The 21,676-nt window shown below is 40.7% G+C and overlaps 1 protein-coding gene across 1 annotated transcript in view; it reads right to left on the reverse strand.

Annotated features, from left to right (window-relative positions):
- Window positions 1-20,064, reverse strand: part of CAAP1 (caspase activity and apoptosis inhibitor 1) — an 80,525-nt gene extending 60,461 nt beyond the window's left edge. The window contains exons 1-4 of the mRNA XM_036898070.2: window positions 19,408-20,064; window positions 4,923-5,123; window positions 4,056-4,140; window positions 3,020-3,095 (exon numbers count right to left, since the gene is read on the reverse strand). Of these exons, the coding sequence (XP_036753965.2) occupies window positions 3,020-3,095; window positions 4,056-4,140; window positions 4,923-5,123; window positions 19,408-20,049 (1,004 nt within the window). The 5' untranslated portion in view covers window positions 20,050-20,064. The remainder of the gene's footprint in view (window positions 1-3,019; window positions 3,096-4,055; window positions 4,141-4,922; window positions 5,124-19,407) is intronic.
- Between the last annotated feature and the right edge of the window lie 1,612 nt (window positions 20,065-21,676).

Here is a 21,676-nt window from a genome sequence, read left to right on the forward strand (position 1 = left end):
TGTAGATTAAAGATAAAAAAAAAGAAAGAAAAGGGGGATTACTCCATGATAGGATAAAACTAACTGTAAATCAACGATTAATGCATGCTTTAAATATCCTTAATTTTTATCACTTAAAGGGTGTCAGATGATCAGCTATGGAAGTACACTTTTCTGATAATATTCCTCTCTCTTAAAAAAAAAAAAAAAAGCAGTTCCTGTGTGGTGACCTACAATGAGTTCTACACAATGGTATAAAGGGCAGATCAAAGTGTGGGCAAAGGGTCTGTTTGTGTTTATACAGAGGATCAAAGCCTAATTTGGCTACCCAGAAAATGAACTAAGATACGATATGAAGAAAAACTTCCAACATCAGCACTCTCTGGAAGAGTCATACCAGAAGATGATCATCAAAAAACCTCAACAAAGATCCAGGCGATGCTGCAGTTGTAGCTGTATTCATCCCACTGGTTCCTGGACTTGCCATTGGACTGAAGAAGGATATATCTAAGCTGGCCTGTGCATACAGTAAAACAACAAATTTGACTGGATCTATACTGTTGGAACTCAACCAAGAATTAGGAGAAGTGCAAGTTGTAGTGCTCCAAAATCTTACAACTACAGACTATCTACTGTTAAAAGAACATATGGGATGTGACCAGTTCCCAGGAATGGGTCGTTTTAATTTGTCTGATTTCTCTCAGACTGTTCAAGTACAGTTGGACAATATCCATTATATCATAGACAAATTTTCAGAAATGCCTAGGGTGCCTAACTGGTTTTCTTGGCTTCAGTGGAGATGGCTGGGTAGTTATAGATCTGCTTTGGTTATGTAACTGTATTCCTATTATGTTAATGTGTGTGCACAATTTAATTAGTAGTTTAAAACCTATACATGTTTAAGTTACTCTACAAGAAGATATGTCAAAGAAATAATCAGTCTTCCCATGCTTTCCTCCATCTGCTACCTCTATAGCTTTTCTTCTTCCTTCCTAATTACAACCCTTAAATAAAATTCATGCCTCATATCGAATTCACTGAGTATCGTAACTCCTCCAAGTGCTAAAGACACCTCAAGACAAACGCTGGGCAGAGAAGCCACAGGGCATAAATATGCAAAGAAGTAAAAAGCTAACCTTTTCAAACAATAAGGCTTCTCTCTCACTTACCAACTTTACATTTCCCTGTATGGCCCCGGAAGATGACTGGTTAGCCAGAGACGGGTAAGATTCCTCAAGGGAGGAACAACCTAAGACAGGCACAGTCGCAGGGGGGCCATCAGGTGAGAAATTGGGGATCAACAGAGGTGAGGCTTAGAACCTCTCCCCCTCTGTTTTGAGAGAAATCTTCTGCATCCGTGGATGTTTTATTGCCCTTGTCTAGCTTGGATTAACACATAGTCTACAGGCACACACCTGATCATCTATATTTGCTCTCTTACAACACTAAACTAAGTTTTCTACCTTTATCTTACATCTACCTACCACTTCAGCATTTTATTAAAAACAGTAATAATAATAATAAAGGGAGAAATGTGGGATCCACATATAAATCAAGTATAAAAATCAAACGAATATTCATATTTGACCTGATTGTTTATAGTTCATAATGCGTGATCAAAACCGAAAGTTTCTGTGATGACTGCCCTTGTACTGTTCACCATGTAAGAACTTATTCACTATGTAAGAATTTGTTCACCATGTAAGAACTTGTTCCTTATACTTCAGAAGATTGGAGACTGTTGAGAATTAGGCTTGGGGTTGATTAATGATTATGCATTGAGTCCCCTATACAGAATTTTATTGTTGTTAACAACCATTTGATCAATAAATAAAAGATATGCCCTCTCAAAAAAAAAGAGTTAGGGGAAAGAAAATGTTTCATTTTTCCAAGCATTTGATGCAATTTCCCCTAAAGTGAGAACTTTAAACATTGGCCCCCTTATTTAGATCCAGGAAAGGGATAGCTTTTTGTAGTCATAGTTATGATGAAATATCTTTAGCTTCCTTAAGGCAGCCTACCAAAAGCAAACTCTTCTTTTCTGAGAGCAATGGGCATGTTAAAATAGTCCTTGGGAAAAGTAAAGGATAGAAATATCAAGATGATGGTAAATATGAGCTGTCTTAAAATTAAATCATGAAATTTTACAGTCCTTCTTTGGTGATGGAAGAAAACAATGACTGCCTGCATTTGTTTAGTCTTCTGAAAAGGCCCTATGGGTACTTAACCAGGATGTAAAGAGAAAGTAGAGTTTTACAAAGTTAAAGCAATCAAAGCAAGAACAGAGCTTCATTTGTATCATTGGAAATATCTTATTTAACACATGGCTCAATTTGCCAATTGACATAAAGTAAAATTAAAAACACATCACGTTATTTTATACTTGGTTGTTTTAGTTTAAAAAGCAATGAGTTAACTGATGGACAGTGACTGCATTAGGGTACGGTTGGGGACTTGATAATATGGGTAAATATAGTAATCACATTGTTTTTTCATGTGAAACCTTCATAAGAGTGTATATCAATCATACCTTAATAAAAAAAAAAAGCAATGAGTTACTTCAGGCTCTCTGAAACAGGAAACAAAGTTTCTGTCTGCGAATTACAAAACCAAGAAAGGAAAATTCAATACTGCTTTTCTGCAAAATCTGTGTTGTCCTCCTGAGGTACGTACCACAATGCAGAATCCAATTGTGAGTGTGCTAAAACTACCTCAATATTTAGGTTGCAACCCAAAGCAGCATGGTCCAACAGAAAGCCCTGAACCATATACACTTGATTTCAAATCCAGTTCTACCACTAATTAGCAATGCTACCCTGGGAAAACAATGAATCTTCCTGATTAAACCTTTAAAATCTTGATCTGATGGAGCCAAAAGAGTGTGATATTTACAAAAGACGGTTATTAAAATAATAAAGCTCAACCATTTCTATGTTCTACCCAAGAATTTGATCTATGTCCCTCATAGGACTTATAATAAAGGATTTTAGTGATAAAAAAAAGAAAAAAAAAAAAAAGAAAATGAAAGTTTTTAACTTACTGATTGACTAAATCAGATCCCATCTTAGAGCCATCATCTGCCTCCTCTTCCATATCAGAGTCCATACCATTGTCACCTGATAAATGAAATAAACTATTGAGGGTGATGCTTAAAACGTCAGAATGATCTAATCACTGCACAAAATGTTACCTATAAAAGTGATGCAGATAGAAGAACTTTATAGTTGTTGAAGGATGACATTTTAAATTTCTTTTATTTAAAAGTAATCTTTTCAATGCCTCATGAGAGGTATTTATTACCTTCCCTTTATTACATAAAAATACACAGTCAAGACTGTGTGTGTATATATATATATATATATATATATATATATATATATATATATATATATACTTACAAACTATTCACTACATATACACCTATTATCACAGTTACAAATTCCATTAAACCATTTTACCTTTAAAAAAGATATCTCTGGAAATTGAAAGTCTCCAATTATTTGTTCTTGTGATGCCAATGCTAAAATCTTTGCAAGGTTCCAAAAGGTTAAAAAAAAAGCTTTAAAGTTCAAAATTCTGCAAGTAATAGTATCACAAAGAAGAGTCATACTTCAAGCAAATAAATGGTGGCAAAATGCAAGAAATTCTAACTCTACATCCAGGCCTTATTAGAGCAGAAACAGCATATAACAAGCAATTAAAAGCAGAACAAATATAAGGCAGAAAATGAAAAATTATTTTAAAAGAAGGCTTGCCTTCTCAATTTTCTAAAGCATTTTGATTAACCATTTTTTATTTCATTTTATTACTGTATACCTTATGCTCTTACCTATACACTTGCTTGGAAAAGCCACACATACACCAAAAAGTCTGTTCTTGAAATTCTATTCTGATATGTAAACTGTATTTCCCAGTACAAATAAAAGTAAAAATACCCACTGATTACCCAGTAATGAAATTAAACTAATATTCAAGTAAGAAAAGAATACCTCTGGAATTCTTCTCATAAAAGAATATTTATGCTGAATATAGTATTAACTAATAAATTACCAAAATGCAAGAATGTGTATTCTTACCCTCAAGAATCTTCAAGATTTTTTTTTCAGACAGGAGCTCTAACTGTTCCTGGCATAGTTTTTTTATTTCTTCTAGTGAACAGTTCTAGAGAAAATAGCATTTTAAAAATGTGTTTATGTAAGATAGTACCAATGTTAACTAGAAAACATCTATCATTTTTAAAAGTCTTATTAGCAAATCTTACAATAAAACAAATTAAAAGTCACATAAATCTTTTCATGGGATGAAATAAAAAGCTGCATTTAACATAATTTATAGAGATTTCATGGGAGTATATAAAGTCATGTTTATTATGAAAGAACAGACTAAAGAGTAATTTAGGGTGCCCAGATATTCTTAACAGAAGTCTATTAATGTTAGACAATTTCTCTAAAGATTTAAATATTCAAATCCTGGCTCTATACATCTTAATTTATGATCTTGGGTTTAACCTTGTCCAAGCCATTTCCACAACAGTAAAATCTGAATACCAGATATTTCCTTAAATAATTTTCAGAACTAAATCATGAATTTAATGAATATAAGTTATTACCAAAAACCATTGTTGTTATCGTTATACAACAATATATTACTTCTTAGAGCAATATAAAGAATGATTATTTATCTAATTTAGTTATTAAAATTGCCTGCATTTAATAGAATTATTTCCAAAGGTCAATAAATTTCCCCACTTTTTCTTGGGGAATTTTTAAATATATAAGGCCATTTATGGTTCTTCAAAATCCCTTCTTTTGTATCGTTTTGAAGTAGCTTGTTTTAGTTGAAAACATCCAATTATATACTGCATTAAGTAAAATCATTGCTACAAAAAGTATTTGTATATTTCTATATAGGTGTATAATCTCATAACTAATGTAATGAAATACCTTTAACACATCAGGAAGCATCTTTTGCAACTTCTTCTCTCCTATTATACAGAAACACTGCTGAAGCATTTCTTTTTTGTCTGATATATAGAAACTAACTGGTTTTAATGATACGGTCAGGTCCAGTCCACCTTCCTCAAGGTCACTGTGCTCTGCCAAGAATAATTCTTTATCCAAAGTTGGCAAAAGATATTTGGTTTCCTAAAATTAAAATAGACAAAGAACCATTAAATAATGGAAATATGCATGTAACATCAGACATTTTCATTTAATAAATTCTTCATTTAACATTTCCAAATTCTTTGCATACTTACCTAAAGCCATAGGAAAGAACAGTTAATTGTTTAGTATTCTTTGATCTTACTCTCCACATTGTAGTAAGTTCACTAAGGTGATATAAAGTGAAGAGATAGAATCTTAGAACATACAAATGAAAATATATTCAGTATGATTTCCTACAATTTCAAACTTCTGAAGAATTAGGATATTCTACCAGTAGGTCATTCACCTAAAAATTTTATGTATATATTGTCATTCCTCTTAAATTCATATAAAAAACAGGATAGCAGCAAAAATGTTACAGATCACAAATATTCTAAAGTATTACTGCTGAGAGGAGAACCAAGATGGCGGCGTGAGTAGAGCAGCAGAAATCTCCTCCCAAAACCATATATATTTTTGAAAATACAACGAATACATCTATTCCTAAAAGAGAGACCAGAAGACACAGGACAACAACCAGACCACATCCACACCTGTGAGAACCCAGCGCCTCACGAAGGGGGTAAGATACAAGCCCCGGCCCAGCGGGACCTGAGCGCCCCTCACCCCAGCTCCCGGCGGGAGGAGAGGAGTCAGAGGGGAGGGAGAGGGAGCCCAGGACTGCTAAACACCCAGCCCTAGCCATCCACAGAGACACACAGTGTGTGAGGTGCTGGATACTAGGGAAACAGGACAGTAAGACCTGTGAGCAGGTACCCGCAGCCGGCACACCCAGGACTAAGAAAAGCGAGTGCTTTTTGAAAGTCTTAAAGGGACAGGGACCCCACAGCTGGACGGAAGCATCCCAGGACACTTATCCCAGAAGCTGGGAACCACAGGGAACTCGGGGCGCCCTAACTCCCTGGCCGGCACTGCAGCTCGGAGGCCCCTCACAGCGATAAACAGCCTCCCTCCGTTAACCCCTCCTACGCAGCTCTGCCATATTGGAAAAGCAGCCTGAGGCTGGCTATGCCCACAGCAACCACAGACCTCCACAGCAGCCGGGCAAGAATTAAAAACCCCGCCTGCACGCAGCTACCCAGCACAAGCCGCTAGGGGTCACTGTTCTCCCAGGAGAGGAGGGCCACAAACCAACAAGAAGGGACTTTCTCTTAGCCAACACACGCGCCAGCTCCCCACAAATACCTCTATCGCCATGAAAAGGCAGAAGAATTTGATACAGACCAAGATCACAGAGGCAAACCCTGAGAAGGAGATAGACCTAACCAATCTCCCTGAAAAAGAATTAAAAATAAAGCTCATAACCATGCTGATGGAGCTGCAGAGAAATATGCAAGAGCTAAGGGATGATATCCGGAAGGACATTACAGAAATGAAACAATCTCTGGAAAGATTTATAAGCAGAATGGATAAGATGCAAGAGGCCATTGATGGAATAGAAACCAGAGAACAGGAACGCATAGAAGCTAATGCAGAGAGAGATAAAAGGATCTCCAGGAATGAAACGATATTAAGAGAACCGTGTGACCAATTCAAAAGGAACAATATCCACATTATAGGGGTACCAGAAGAAGACAGAGAAAAAGGGATAGAAAGTGTCTTTGAAGAAATAATTGCTGAAAACTTCCCCAAACTGGGGAAGGAAATAATCGATCAGACCACGGTTCACAGAACCCCCAACAGAAGGGACCCAAGGAGGACAACACCAAGGCATATAATAATTAAAATGACAAAGATCAAGGACAAGGACAGAGTTTTAAAGGCAGCTAGAGAGAGGAAAAAGGTCACCTACAAAGGAAAACCCATCAGGCTATCATCAGACTTCTCAACAGAAACCTTAGAGGCCAGAAGAGAATGGCATGATATATTTAATGCAATGAAAGAGAAGGGCCTTGAACCAAGAATACTGTATCCAGCACGATTATCATTTAAATATGAAGTAGGGATCAAACAATTCCCAGACAAGCAAAAGTTGAGGGAATTTGCCTCCCACAAACCACCTCTACAGGGTATTTTAGAGGGACTTCTCTAGACGGGAGCACTCCTAAGACTAAATAGATGTCACCAGAGAAAAATAAAATCACAGCAAAGAAAGCAGACCAACCAAATACTAACTAAAGGCAAAAAATAAAATCAACTACCCAAAGGGGGTATTACGATTAGCATGTATAATGTTGGGGGGGCAAGGAGAGGGCAGTGCAACACAGAGAAGACAAGTAGTGATTCTACAGCATCTTACTACACTGATGGACAGTACTGTAATGGGGTTTGTGGGGGGGACTTGGTGAAGGGGGGACCCTAGTAAACATAATGTTCTTCATGTAACTGTAGATTAATGACAACAAAATATAAATAAATTAAAAAAGTATTACTGTCTATTTTCGAAAATGTTATAATTAAATCATATTCAAAGTAGTCAAGTTATTTAAGACATTTTTGTCAATTGTACTTCCTATCACCCAAATCTATTACCATATCGTGGTCTAAGGTACCAACAACTTTTCCCTAGATTACTTCAATAACCACTTAACCAAGCTCCCGACATGCAATCTGAGGTCTCTCCAATCTGTTTTGTAAACTGTTACCAGAATGGGTCTTATAAAATGTACGTACATTCATTCTCCCTGTTTATAATCTTTAAATGACTTCCCACTGCTCTTAGGGTAATACAGGCTATCTGGCCCTTCATACTCATCGTTGCTGCTCCAAACATGAGGACCTTCTCTGAATACACTCAAATATAACCTGTTCTCTCTTCACCTCATATAGGCAGGGCTTTTGTACATACTCATTCTTCTTTCTAGGACGGTCTTTCCTCCCCAGTTCCCCTACGCTACTATATTCCCAAGATTAACAAATGCACATTATCAATTCCAAAGTCATTTCCTCAGGAAAATCTTCTCTAACTATATAGTTCAGGCAAATCTGTTAGGTTTTCTAATGGAATTGTTTTAAAAGGCCACATAAAAACAGGCCAACTTTAAAGAATACTATGATAATTAGACTGAGATACTAAAGAAAGTAAGCTCTTATTCTCATGACTTGCAAAATAATTCAAGTGTTAGCAAGGATATAGAGAAACTGGAACTCTCATATGATAGTAGGAATATAAAATGGTATAGCTGCTCTAGAAAACAGTTTGGCAGTTCCTCAGAAAGCTATTATATGATGCAGCAATTCCATTCCTAGATATATAACCAAGAGAAATGTAACCATACATTTGCACAAAAACTTGCACACAGATATACACGGCAGCGTTATTCATAATAGCCAAAGGTAGAAACAATCCAAATATCCAACAAATGATAAATGGAAAAAACAAATGTGGTATAGCCATATAATGAAGTATTACTCAGCCATAAAAAAGAATGAAGTTCTGACATGTATTACACCACAGATGCACTCTGAAAACGTATTATGTTAAGCAAAAGAAGCCAGTTACAAAAGACCACATATTGTATGTTTCCATTCATATAAAATGTCTGGAACAGGGAAATCTATAAATCAATGGAGACAGAAAGATTAATGGTTGCCTAGGGATGGAACAGCGTGGGGGTATTAGGGTTGACAGGTAAAAGGTACACAGAGGGTTTCTTTTAGGGGTTATGCAAATATTTTAAAATTGATTATAGTGATAGTTGCACAGCTCTGTGAATATACTGAAAACCAGTGAACTGTATATTTGAAATGGGTGAATTGTATGGCATATGATAAAGTTGTTGGCAAAAACACTAACAGGAAACTAAATACACAATGGATATTATGGCACTCTTTGAATTCTGAGATGTTATCTAAATGCCTGATATGTAATAACTTCTATTTTTCCTTCATAAATACACTTCTCATTAGAAATAAGGTTTAGTTCTTTATGCAAATGTTTGACACTTAGCATTATTGGTCTCCCCATCATAATAAAGAGTGCTATACATATGGAAACTATTTAAAATAAGAATGGTGATATCCAAAGTTGAATCTAGAAATGATGGAAAAACTGAATAGATGTCTAACCATCAATGAATTTTAAAAGAAACTGAATAAAAAATTTTTAAATACCAGTAAAAAAATGTAACAGATCCAGACAGCTGTATGGTCCGATGTTGGTAGCCATACCTGCCGCACCCAAAAATGGCGCCCAGCTTGAGAAAAAGTTGTAGGTAAAACAAAGACTACTTCTGGATAATCCCGCCACTTCCTGGCCGCATACCACATGCTAATTAGACCTTCACCTGCTAACCAATTGGCGTATCGTAGCAGCTATGCTAATAAAGCATCACAAGCAGCGCGCAATCAGCTTGGAGCATGAGAACTATATAGCTAGCCCAGTCTTTCCCTTTGGGTCCTTCCCCTGATGATTGTATCACAAAAGAGCTGAAGATTAAAGCTTTCTGCAGAAGAATCCTGCTGTTGTTGCGTGCTGTTCTTGCCGGCGAGGACGGGGCGCGCGACAAGTGGTGCCGAAACCCGGGAACCAGAACATCACCGGCACCGGGAGGACCCTTCAGACATCTGGACAAGATTCAGAACTGCAGAGATAGCCCGGAGAGGTAAGTTCCGAGAGACGCGCTTTTAAGGGTGGTGGCTGATGGTTCTCTGTAAATAAAGAGGCACCATGGGAAACGCACCATCGTTAGTCTCAGCATTACAGGCAGTTCTCAAAGAGCGAAATTTGAAGGTCTCCACCAAAGTTTTAGGATCATTTGTAAAAGAAATAGACCGTGTTGCCCCCTGGTTTATCTGTTCAGGGTCCCTCTCCATCCCGAGCTGGGACAAGTTAGGAAAAGATCTTGATAGAGAGGAAGAAGAGGGACACTTGAGAGGAGGCACTAGACCACTATGGAAACTGATTAGAGCTTGCCTGCAGGATGAAAAGTGTGAAAAGGTGATAAAAGCAGGTCAGAGAGCCTTGTCAGACATCCAAGAAAGTATGTCAGAAACGGAACGGGAGACAGAGCTAGCTCGCGGCCGAAAAGGGGCCGCTAAAACGAAAGTTAAAAAGCCCCAGAGTGAGGGAGAGAGCCCGTCCAGGGCAAAAGCGAAAGAGCCCCGAGAAGCAGGTGATGACCGCCTCGGAGAAAATAGCAAATACCCCTGGAAAGAGTTGAGGGAACTCCAACTTTCCAATAGGGAATCAGAAGATGAATTAATGTCCTCGGAAGAGGAGGAAGAGACCAGAGTCTCTAGAACTGCTAAGTGCAAAAGTACAGATGCCAGCAAAACGGAGACGCAAACTAAAGGGAAAATGAAAGTGAGACGCTCCTCATCGCCCTTAGCCCCGCCGCCCTATGCGAACGGCGCACATTCCTTCTGTGCTCCAGAGGATTTAAGGGCAATTAGACGGATGTTCCCCGTAATCGAAGACAATGGAGCACGTGCCCATCAACCCCTTACTCATAAAGAGGTTAAAGACCTCACAGAGGCTGTTCGGACCTATGGAGTCAGTGCTAATTACACCCTAGCGCAGATTGAAAGGCTGGCGGAATCAGCTATGACACCCTCAGACTGGCAATATGTAGCAAAAGCTTGTCTTTCTAGCATGGGACAGTATATAGAGTGGAAGGCACTATGGCATGATATAAGCATGACCCAGGCGCGTGATAACGCTGCTGCGGGGGAACCCGCGTGTCATTGGTCCTATGATATGTTGACAGGCCAGGGACAGTGGGTAGCCAACCAGATCGCTTTTCCTGTACCATTGTACACACAGATAAATGCGTGTGCTACTAAGGCATGGAAGGCCCTCACTAATAAAGGACAAGTGTCAGGTAATTTAACAAAAATAATTCAGGGACCAAGCGAGCCATTCTCAGACTTCGTCGCTCGCATGATGGAAGCTGCAGGCCGAGTGTTTGGAGATCAAGAACAGGCCATGCCCCTTGTCCAACAACTAGTGTTTGAACAGTGCACCAGAGAATGCAGACAGGCAATTACCCCCTGGAAGCAGAAAGGATTGACTGCTTGGTTGAAAGCTTGCAGGGAGGTAGGAGGGCCCCTCACCAATGCAGGCCTAGCTGCCGCTATATTGCAGAGTCATAGACAAGCAAAAACCCTTAATAGGAATGTTAAGTGTTTTCAATGTGGACAACTAGGTCATATGAAGAGAGACTGTAGAGGCCCAAACTTCGAACAGACGGCCCAGAAAACCCCTGGAGTGTGCCCGAGATGTAAGAAAGGCAGACATTGGGCTAAGGAATGCCGATCTGTTAAAGACATAGAAGGGAAACCCTTAGAGTCGCCAAAAAACTCCCAGAGGGGCCCCCGCCACCAGGGCCCGCAAATATATGGGGCAGCCAGCACACCAGTGTCCTTCAGGAGCAGCACAGCCCCCCAAGGAGAGCCACTCCAGGTTCCGCGGGATTGGACATCCGTGCCACCACCAGAATAGTGTTAACTCCACAGATGGGAGTTCAACCCATCCCCTCAGACTTTAAAGGCCCCTTACCACCAGAAACAGTAGGGTTGCTCTTGGGGCGCTCTTCTGCTACCTTGAAAGGCCTTGTAGTCCACCCCGGGGTTATTGATCAAGACTATGAAGGACAGGTAAAAATCATGTGTTCAGCCCCCAGGGGAATCTACCCTATATCCCCAGGAGACCGCATAGCCCAACTCTTAGTGTTGCCTAGTCTCCATGCCAATTATCCAGCTACCACCACGGAGAGAGGAGAAAAGGGCTTTGGTTCCTCTAATTATAACTCAGCCTTTATAGTATTAGATTTAGCAGACAGACCAAAATTGACCCTCAAAATAGAAGAAAAGAGTTTTGAAGGAATCCTAGACACTGGAGCAGATAAAAGTATTATCTCTGCAAACTGGTGGCCCTCCAAATGGCCTGTAACCCAGTCCTCACACTCTTTACAAGGTTTAGGATATGAGTCTAGTCCTACCATTAGTGCCAAACCATTGAGATGGCAGGCGCCTGAAGGGCAAAAAGGTACAGTTACCCCTTATGTGCTCCCACTACCAGTCAATTTGTGGGGGAGAGATGTTATGCAGGGCCTAGGCCTTAAACTTATTAATGAATACTCCACCCCTGCCCAAGGCATGATGATGGATATGGGATATATTCCTGGTAAAGGACTAGGGAAACACCAACAGGGACGCACAGAGCCTATCCTTCCCAAAGTAAAAAATGACCGTCATGGCCTGGGTTTTTCCTAGGGGCCATTGAAGACGCCATGCCCATACCTTGGCTTACAGAGGAGGCCATATGGGTTCCTCAGTGGCCCCTATCCTCTGAGAAATTAGAAGCAGCTCACCATTTAGTACAAGAACAGCTCCAATTAGGACATTTAGAACCCTCTGTATCTCCATGGAATACGCCCATATTTATAATCAGAAAAAGGTCAGGATCATGGAGATTGCTTCATGACTTGAGAGCAGTAAATGCTCAAATGAGGCTATTTGGACCTGTCCAGCGAGGACTGCCACTTCTCTCTGCTCTACCCAAAGAATGGAAAGTAATCATAATAGACATCAAAGATTGTTTCTTCTCCATACACCTAAACACCAAAGATAGAGAAAGGTTTGCTTTCACCCTGCCAGCTATTAACCATGAGCAACCAGACGCCAGATTTCAGTGGAAAGTCCTCCCTCAAGGGATGGCAAATAGCCCCACCATATGTCAACTGTATGTTCAGCAAGCGCTAGCACCAATTCGCGAAAACTACCCCAAATTGAAAATTATTCACTATATGGATGATATCCTTCTCTGCTCCCCACAATCAGCAGAAGTAGAAGAGGCCTATGTAAAGCTCACTAAATCCCTAGAGACTTGGGGACTGAATATAGCCAGTGAGAAAGTTCAAAAATCTAGTGTTAGCAAATTCCTAGGAGCCACCATTTATACAGATGTAATTTGCCCCCAAAAGCTTAAGATAAGACATGATCAGCTGCGAACTTTGAATGATTTCCAGAAACTCCTAGGAGACATTAATTGGTTGCGGCCATTTTTAAAGATACCTACCACTGACTTGAAACCACTGTTTAAAATCCTAGAAGGAGACTCACAACTAACATCTCCGCGCTCCCTTACACCTGAGGCAGTGCAGGCTATCCATAAGGTAGAACAGGCCTTAATGACAGCACAATTGAATAGGATACAATTAAATGAACCCTTTGAATTATGCATCCTTCCTACTCCGGGACTGCCAACTGCAGTCTTGTGGCAACGAGGGCCACTGCTCTGGATCCATCCCCAAGCCTCTCAGGCTAGAACGATAGAATACTACCCAGCTGCCATAGCCAATCTCGCTCTAAGGGGAGTAAAAAACTCATTTACATATTTTGGGAAAGCTCCAGCAACAATCATAACCCCTTACAATATGGAGCAGATACAAATATTATGTGCTATGAATGATGATTGGGCAATACTTGCTTATAGCTTCTCAGGAACCTTTGATAATCATTTCCCAAAACATCCCCTCATCAATTTTGCTAGAAATCATCCCCTGGTGTTCCCTCGAGTCACTAGCTTAACCCCGTTGCCACATGGAAACACAGTCTATACAGACGGATCCAAGACAGGTACAGGTGCCTATGTCCATAACGGCAATATAGTAACAAAAAGGTATACACCCAATACTCCTCAAATAGTAGAGTGCCATATAGTTTTGGAAGTACTACAAACCTTTCATGGGCCTTTAAATATTGTGTCAGACTCTCGTTATGTTGTTAATGCAGTTAATTCCCTAGAAGTAGCTGGGCTGATCAAAGCATCAAGTTCGGTAGCTACCCTGTTCAAACAAATACAATCACAATTACTCCTTAGACGCTCTCCTTTATATATGACTCACATTAGAGCACATTCAGGCCTTCCCGGGCCTATGACCCAAGGCAACCACTTAGCAGATCTTGCAACTAGAAGCATAGCTTTCCCTCTGCTAGACCCTGTCGCCACAGCTTCAAAATTCCACTCACAATTCCATGTCACTGCTGAAACATTGCGCAAGTGGTTTAGCATAACCAGAGCCGAAGCTAGGAACATTGTTCTTAGCTGCCAACACTGCTGCAGTTTTCTTCCCACACCTCATGTTGGGATCAATCCTAGAGGTATTAAGCCTTTACAGGTTTGGCAAATGGACGTAACACATATTTCTTCCTTTGGGAAGCTGAAATATGTACATGTATCTGTAGATACTTGTTCGGGAGTCATATTTGCCTCCCCATTGTCTGGAGAGAAAGTTTCCCATGTCATTCACCACTGTCTTGAGGCTTGGAGCGCATGGGGGTTACCCCAAATCCTCAAAACAGACAATGGTCCCGCCTATACTTCTGCCAAATTTGCTCAATTTTGTCATCACATGGGAATTAAACATATCACTGGTCTTCCTTACAACCCACAGGGTCAAGGGATTGTGGAGCGCGTGAACCGCACTCTCAAATCCTATCTAATTAAACAAAAAGGGGGAATTGAGGACATACCCCCCACACCCAAAACAGCTATAGCCCTAGCACTCTTCACTCTCAATTTTTTGAACCTGGATGCTCAAGGCCATACAGCGGCGGACCGCCATAATCAGTGGCCAAAAGACCCACAAGAACTGGTAAAATGGAAGGATGTATTTAACCAATGGAAAGGCCCGGATCCAATTATAATAAGATCCAGGGGAGCTGTATGTGTTTTCCCCCAGGGCGAAGAAAACCCCTTCTGGATCCCGGAACGCCTGACCAGGAAAGTCCTGAACAAAGGAGATGGCGTCTCTGTGCCTGTGGATCCTGATCTTGTCGATGGGAATCCTGACTCAGGGAGTACTGAGATGGGGAATATTGTCAGTCTTCCCTAAGCCCATGCCTGTTCGCTATAATGCAGCAGTTTTTCCACGCTTTTTTACTACTAACTCTAGCATGAACCTGCCTTACTTACCATTAGATTCCCTAGCAGCTTCTTTAGGAGAAAACCGAACCTTTGAAACCGATGGATCTTTGTGCTTCACCACTCGTAACCACTCAAATTGCCTGTCCCTTAAACAGCATATGTACGGGTGGTTTAGCCGTGATAGAAAATCGGGTGAATTTAGTCAGTCCTTTCGTGAGAATAAGACCTACACTAATGCAGTAGTAAGTCTAAGGGTCCTTTGGATCAATGGTACATTTATGAAACCTCCTATTAAGCAGATTAATTATAGCAACATATTCTTCCCTTACCGTCCCCGTCAACCCAAATATGCTCCCCATTGTATGGGAGATTATGAGGGAGAGCAATGGCCCTGGACTGATTGCCAGTCACATGCAACAACCTGGGCAGATGAGGGACACAAATTTTCCTTGTCCCCAGATATGGAGGAAATTTCCGGCAGTGTTTATAGAAGGGTGGCAGAAGGAGGGGAGTTCCAACAAGATGTAGGCAGGAACCCCTTCGATAAATGGCTGCTGTGTGGAGTTAATGGTTCATGTTCAGACCTTTCTCCCTTTATTGTCCTACAAGGGGGAGGGATTGGGATGTCTGATAGTTCCTGTACCTATGAAGCTACAAGCCCAACCTTAAATGGCAAAACTGTATACCAGGTGAATAAGACTACTTATAATATTTCATGTCAAAGAGTTGCACCAGCCCCTGCCCAATATCCACCTACTCCGGTATGCGTGTATCCCCCATTTCTATTTATCTTATCCAATAACAGTTTTGACTCTTGCTCCAATGACACCTGTTTCTTGTCTCAGTGCTGGAATATAACTGTCCATTCCAATGCTTTAGTGGCCCACATTCCTCGCTGGGTCCCTGTCCCAGTGGATTCACCTGATTCCATGACCTTGTTTCGTGAGAAACGTGACTTTGGTGTCACTGCCGCCATAGTGGCTTTAATATCTCTGGCTGCAGTGGCTGCCACTGCAGCTGCCATAGCCTTGGACACCTCTGTTAAAGCGGCTGCAGAATTGAATAATCTTGCGGATTCAGTAGCCACTGCTCTGGACCGCCAATCCTCACTTGATGGAAAGATGAAAGGAGGAATTATGGTCCTCAATCAGCGAGTAGATCTAGTGGAAGAGCAACTAGATGTGCTCTGGCAGTTAGCCCAATTGGGATGTGAGCGAAAGTTTCGCGCTCTCTGCATTACTAGCATACAATATGAAAACTTTACGCGAGCAGCTAATCTGTCACGAAGCCTGTCCCAGTATCTTTCAGGAAACTGGTCCCAAGACTTTGATGGAACGTTAGAAGAGCTACGGCAAGAAATAACCCACATCAACTCCACCCGGCTAGATATTTCCGTAGCAGAAGGACTCTCTTCCTGGTTCCACAGAGCTCTCTCCCACGTTAAAGAGTGGGCGGGCATGGCTGGGATGGGTGTATTCATGCTTGGAGGTCTCATGCTCCTACTCTGGTTGTTATGCAGGCTCCGTGCCCAACACAGGCAAGATAAAGTGATCCTTGCTCAAGCCTTGATGGCGGTAGATATTGGCGCCTCTCCCCAAGTATGGCTCAACATGCTCAATAAAGAAGCTCAGCTTTAGCTTGAGGTAGCCCTTGCACCCTGAGCCTTTGTGGCATCGCACCAGGTTAAGGTACCTGTTCGCTTACCCGAAGCTTCTCATACGAAACTCGGTACAAGAGGGTCACTGCACAGGCCCAAGCCCTTTGTACCGGGCGGTCCCACCGTCAGCTAGAGGGTGCGAGGCACTGCACTGCAAGAGGTCATGGGCCCCTCTGAGAGACATGCCTGATTGCATAGGGGTGGATGTCTACAAACCCCTCTCCGAAAATAGGACATCAAATGTTTCTGGAGATCAGGCCTCTATCTCCACCTCAGCTGACAAGTTCCGCCCTGAGTTTCAACAAAACAAAAAAGGGGGAGATGTTGGTAGCCATACCTGCCGCACCCAAAAATGGCGCCCAGCTTGAGAAAAAGTTGTAGGTAAAACAAAGACTACTTCTGGATAATCCCGCCACTTCCTGGCCGCATACCACATGCTAATTAGACCTTCACCTGCTAACCAATTGGCGTATCGTAGCAGCTATGCTAATAAAGCATCACAAGCAGCGCGCAATCAGCTTGGAGCATGAGAACTATATAGCTAGCCCAGTCTTTCCCTTTGGGTCCTTCCCCTGATGATTGTATCACAAAAGAGCTGAAGATTAAAGCTTTCTGCAGAAGAATCCTGCTGTTGTTGCGTGCTGTTCTTGCCGGCGAGGACGGGGCGCGCGACAGTCCAATGGTCAAGTTCTGACAAACCTTCAAGACAAAGATATAAACTATTCTGGAACACACCAAAAAAAATGCAAAGCTTCCCAACTCAATCCATGAGGCTAGCATAACCTTGATACCAAAACCAGACAGAATAACTACAGAAATAAAAACCACAGGCTGATTTAACTTAGGAACACAGACACAAAACTAAAAATACTGAATTGCAGCTGAGTACAACAACCAAACCAAACCGAGTAAGAGCTATCCAAGGACTGCAAGAACAGTTCAACATAAGTTCATTTACTAATAAAATTACATAATAATATTAAAGAGGAAAACGAAGTGATCATCTCAACATTTTGCCAAAAAAGCATCTGATAAAACATTACCACCCTCAGCGAACTAGTATTGAAGGAAATTTCCTTAACTTGATTAAAGTTATCTTTCAGAACCTATGGCAAGCACAGTTATTGAAACAACATTGGAAATGTTCCCACTAAAAATAGGAATGGAAAAAGAATGCTTATTATCACTGCTTCTGTTTAACAGTATATTAAAAGTTTAAGACAATGCAAAAGAACAGAAAGTATTAGTACAGAAGAGTAAAACTCGTTGTTAGCACAAATTTACCTGAGCTAATTATTTTAAATTAATAATAATCTCGGCAAGATACAAGAAAATACATAAAAATAAATGGCCTTCTTTGATTCCACAACTCCCAATTTAAAAATGAAAAGTTTAAAAATACTAGAAGAAAATAGATAGTTTATACTCTTGGACTAGGAAAGACCTTTCTAAACCACACACAAAATCTAGAAGGCAAAGAAAAATAGTGCTGACAAAAAAATCACAAACTTTAGTACACCGTGGATAAACTTAGAATAACATGCAATATACCTCACAAAAAGGATTTAAACCGACTTTATGTAAAGAGATTCACAGAACCTACCAGTAAAAAGTTGAAAACAACCAAAAAGAAAAATGCCAGATCACAAATGTATATGAAATTTACACAAGGAATCAAACGACAAATTAAAATATAAAAATGTTCAAGCGCACTATTAATCAGAAAAAAATAAATGAAATAGTAATTTCACCCATTAAGCTGACATCGTTTTCAAAAGTTGATAAGAGTATTTGCAGAAATGGATATTGTTACATATTGTGTGGACTATATATCAAAAAACCTGTTTTGGAAAGCATTTGCTGGTACCTACCAAAGCCTTTTAAATGCGTACATTTTAAGCTAGCAATTTCACTTCTGAGACTCTACCCTACAGTAATTCTTGCACAAGATATATGTACAAGAGTGTTCATTTTCATTCATATTATCTCTGAAGAAAATTGGAAACCTAAATAATTCACCTATAGAGATAAAATGGAATGTCATGCAGCCGCTGAAAAATAAAGTATCGCATATAAAAAGACCCCCATCACAAAAATGCAGCGGTATTATCCAATTCAATGGGGGTGAATATCACAATAAAGCTTGTGTAGGCACTTAAATATACAAGAATTAATGAAGAGGCTGCGTATCAGTCTATTAATGGGAAAGCTTAAAAAGAGAATTACACGCTTTTCCCTTTATTTTGTTGTATGAATTTTAAGTACGCATTCATACATTTGTTTTATTATATAAGAAACGATTTTTTTTTAACGGCAATACCTTGGCAGAACAACGTAGCATAAAGAATATGGCTTTTATAATCAGGTACTGGACTCAAATCTAGGCGTTATTGATAAATTACAACTGTGGTAGGCTTCTTTAACCTTTTTGAGCCTCAATTTTCTAATGTGGAGTTAATCATAATCTACTAAAAAGTAAAGATTAAGAAAGAAGTAAAGCATGTCTCGCAAGATCCCTGAAGAACAGCTCCCGACGTACACTGTCCAAGGAGCCTGAGGGGGCCCACAGGAGTAGAGAGACCAAAATGAAAGAGATGATCAGCAAACCCCAAAATGAGAGTGCGGGGATCACAGGGCCTTAGAAGCAGGAACCTCAAGAACGGGGGAACCTTGGGAGACCAGCGCTAATACTGAGCTACTGCATATGTCCTATGTCGGGACCACACTGCGCTCCTCCCGCGCCGTCTTCGGAAAACGCACCAGACCTGAGACGAGCGAGAAGAGAGCGCACGCACCTGCTGCAAGGAGCCTGAGACGCTGGAAGATGAGTCAGTGCTCCTCCGCTTCCGGCGCTCGCAGCGCTCGACGCCGCTCCCGCCCCAGCAGCTACTGCCGCTCCCACCACCGGAGACACTTCCACTGAAACCGGTGTTCCCACAGCAGGTGACGCTCCCGCAGCCGCTGGTGCTGCCGCAGCCGCTCGTGTTTCCACTGCCGCTGCTGGCGAGCGCGGGTGCCAGGTCCGGCGCCGCGAGCGCCGCGGCCGCCTCCTGACCGCTTCGTTTGCGTCGCTTCTCCCGGCAGGACTTCTTCCCCGTCATGACTGCCCCCCTGCAACCATCCGGTGAAAGCCCTCCGTCCCTGAAGCGATCTAAACCCAGCTCCTGCCGCGCGCTGGCGGTGCAGTTTTGCGTCACTTCCGGCTTTTTGCAGAAGCTGGGAGGCGTGTCTGGAGGCGGTGCCGGGACGAACCGCGCCGTCTTGGCATCCTCGTGGTGGAGGCTTGAGTTTACCGGAGAGGTGGCCGGTTGTTTAATTGTGTTTTTGTTTGGTTTTGTACCTCTAGAAAGGACAAAAGGTGGAGCCTTACAACTGCTTCGAGCTTTGTCGATAGACAAGTACAGTGTAGAGTAAAGGTGTAGTTTCTGAATCTTCATTTGTCTTCCGGTTTTTATGACAACGTTGTAACAAAAAGAATTTAAGGAAAATCTCATTATAATCACCTGGGGAAATTTTTTAAAATTTATTTTAGGCAACTGTGCTGGAATAGGTCTCGTGCTTCCTTGTTTGTCCCCATTAACACGAATTTCTAGGCATGTTTACTTTTCACTTAAGGCATGTGGCTCTAGTATTTCACTGTTTTCTTTGTAATTTATTTAACTAATATTCGGATGATAGCGTTTAGATTGTTGACAGTCTATCACGTTTCAGAATAATGCAGTTATAAATAGCTTTAAAAAATTTACACTATTTTCCTTTTTCCGTATAGTATGTTGTACCCAAAAAGAAACTGATCAAAGGATATAAGCTTCATATTTTTCCTGTCCTGTTTAAGTAGATTCTTTTGAAGAAAGAATGACCTAAATGTTATAAACAACCCAAAATGTTACTGAAATCTTTAAAAAATTGTCCTAATATATAATAATAGACTTGACTTGCATTCTTGATTTACAGTGTTAAATACTTTACCGCTGATTGGAGTGGTATCTACTGAATACAGTTTCCTTATAAATGCACATTTTTTATGTTTGGGAGAGGGGAGCAAGGATATAGTGTTGGCATGTCAGTGTTCCTATCTTTTCTCTCTCCCTTCTTCAAAAACTGGCTTTTCCGACTAGTTCTTGATTTTTTTGAAGGAAAAAAAACAAGAAGAATTTAGGAGTGTTAGGGACTGATGAAATCCCAGGCCATGTTTAGAAAGAGTTTGTGGGAGGAAATGCAAAAGAAAAGCAGCAGTGTGTGAGGGCAACAATGGAAGAGAGTAGAAGAGAATTTCGGGAGTATTTTCTGTAGATTATTATATATTTGCAGCCTGGATTAGATGAGGAACAAGTAAAGGTGTTGAGTTTTTGAAAACTGACTGTGGATCATAGCGTTATAAGTGTTAGATTTGTGTACTGATACGGAGGATTTGGGATCTAAACACGAGACAGTTTTTTAAAATCAGGATAGTCTCAGCAGGGACTTTTAGCCACAGAAGAAAGAAGACGGCCTGGGGCAATGTTGGCTGAGTGATAATAATCCTGTATCTTTCACTGGGGTGATAGAAAGCATTGGGGTGACCACATTCCCTACCTGTTTCTCAGTCATTCAACTATTTAATGATGGCCTAGAACAAACCAGGTACATGGGTGATTCCAGCCCTGAGAAACAGCTGCCTAGACTCCCTTGCTCCACCCTTTGCTTCGCCTTCTAAAGTAAATGAAATGCTGAGGCCAAGGGCACTGAGCTCTCAGGAATTCCATATTGGCATCATTCAAATATGTTACCTGAAGGGAATGAGAGTATTATATTCATAGACAGAATAAATACATAAAATTAATGACATGTAATATTTATAACATTTTTTACTTGTGTCCCTCCAAAACTTACATGTTGAAGCCCTAATCCCAAATGTAACTGTATTTGGAAATAGGGCCTTTAAGGAGATAAAGTTAAAATGAGGTCATGAAGGTAGGATCCCTAAGCTTAGATATAAAATTGGTGTCCTTATAAGAAGAGATATTACTTTTTAAATGCAGTTTTAAACAGCTTAAGATATTTCTTCAGTGAAGAAAGAAATCG

This window comes from Manis pentadactyla, chromosome 3 (genome assembly GCF_030020395.1).
Source record: "Manis pentadactyla isolate mManPen7 chromosome 3, mManPen7.hap1, whole genome shotgun sequence".
Taxonomy (NCBI): domain Eukaryota; kingdom Metazoa; phylum Chordata; class Mammalia; order Pholidota; family Manidae; genus Manis; species Manis pentadactyla.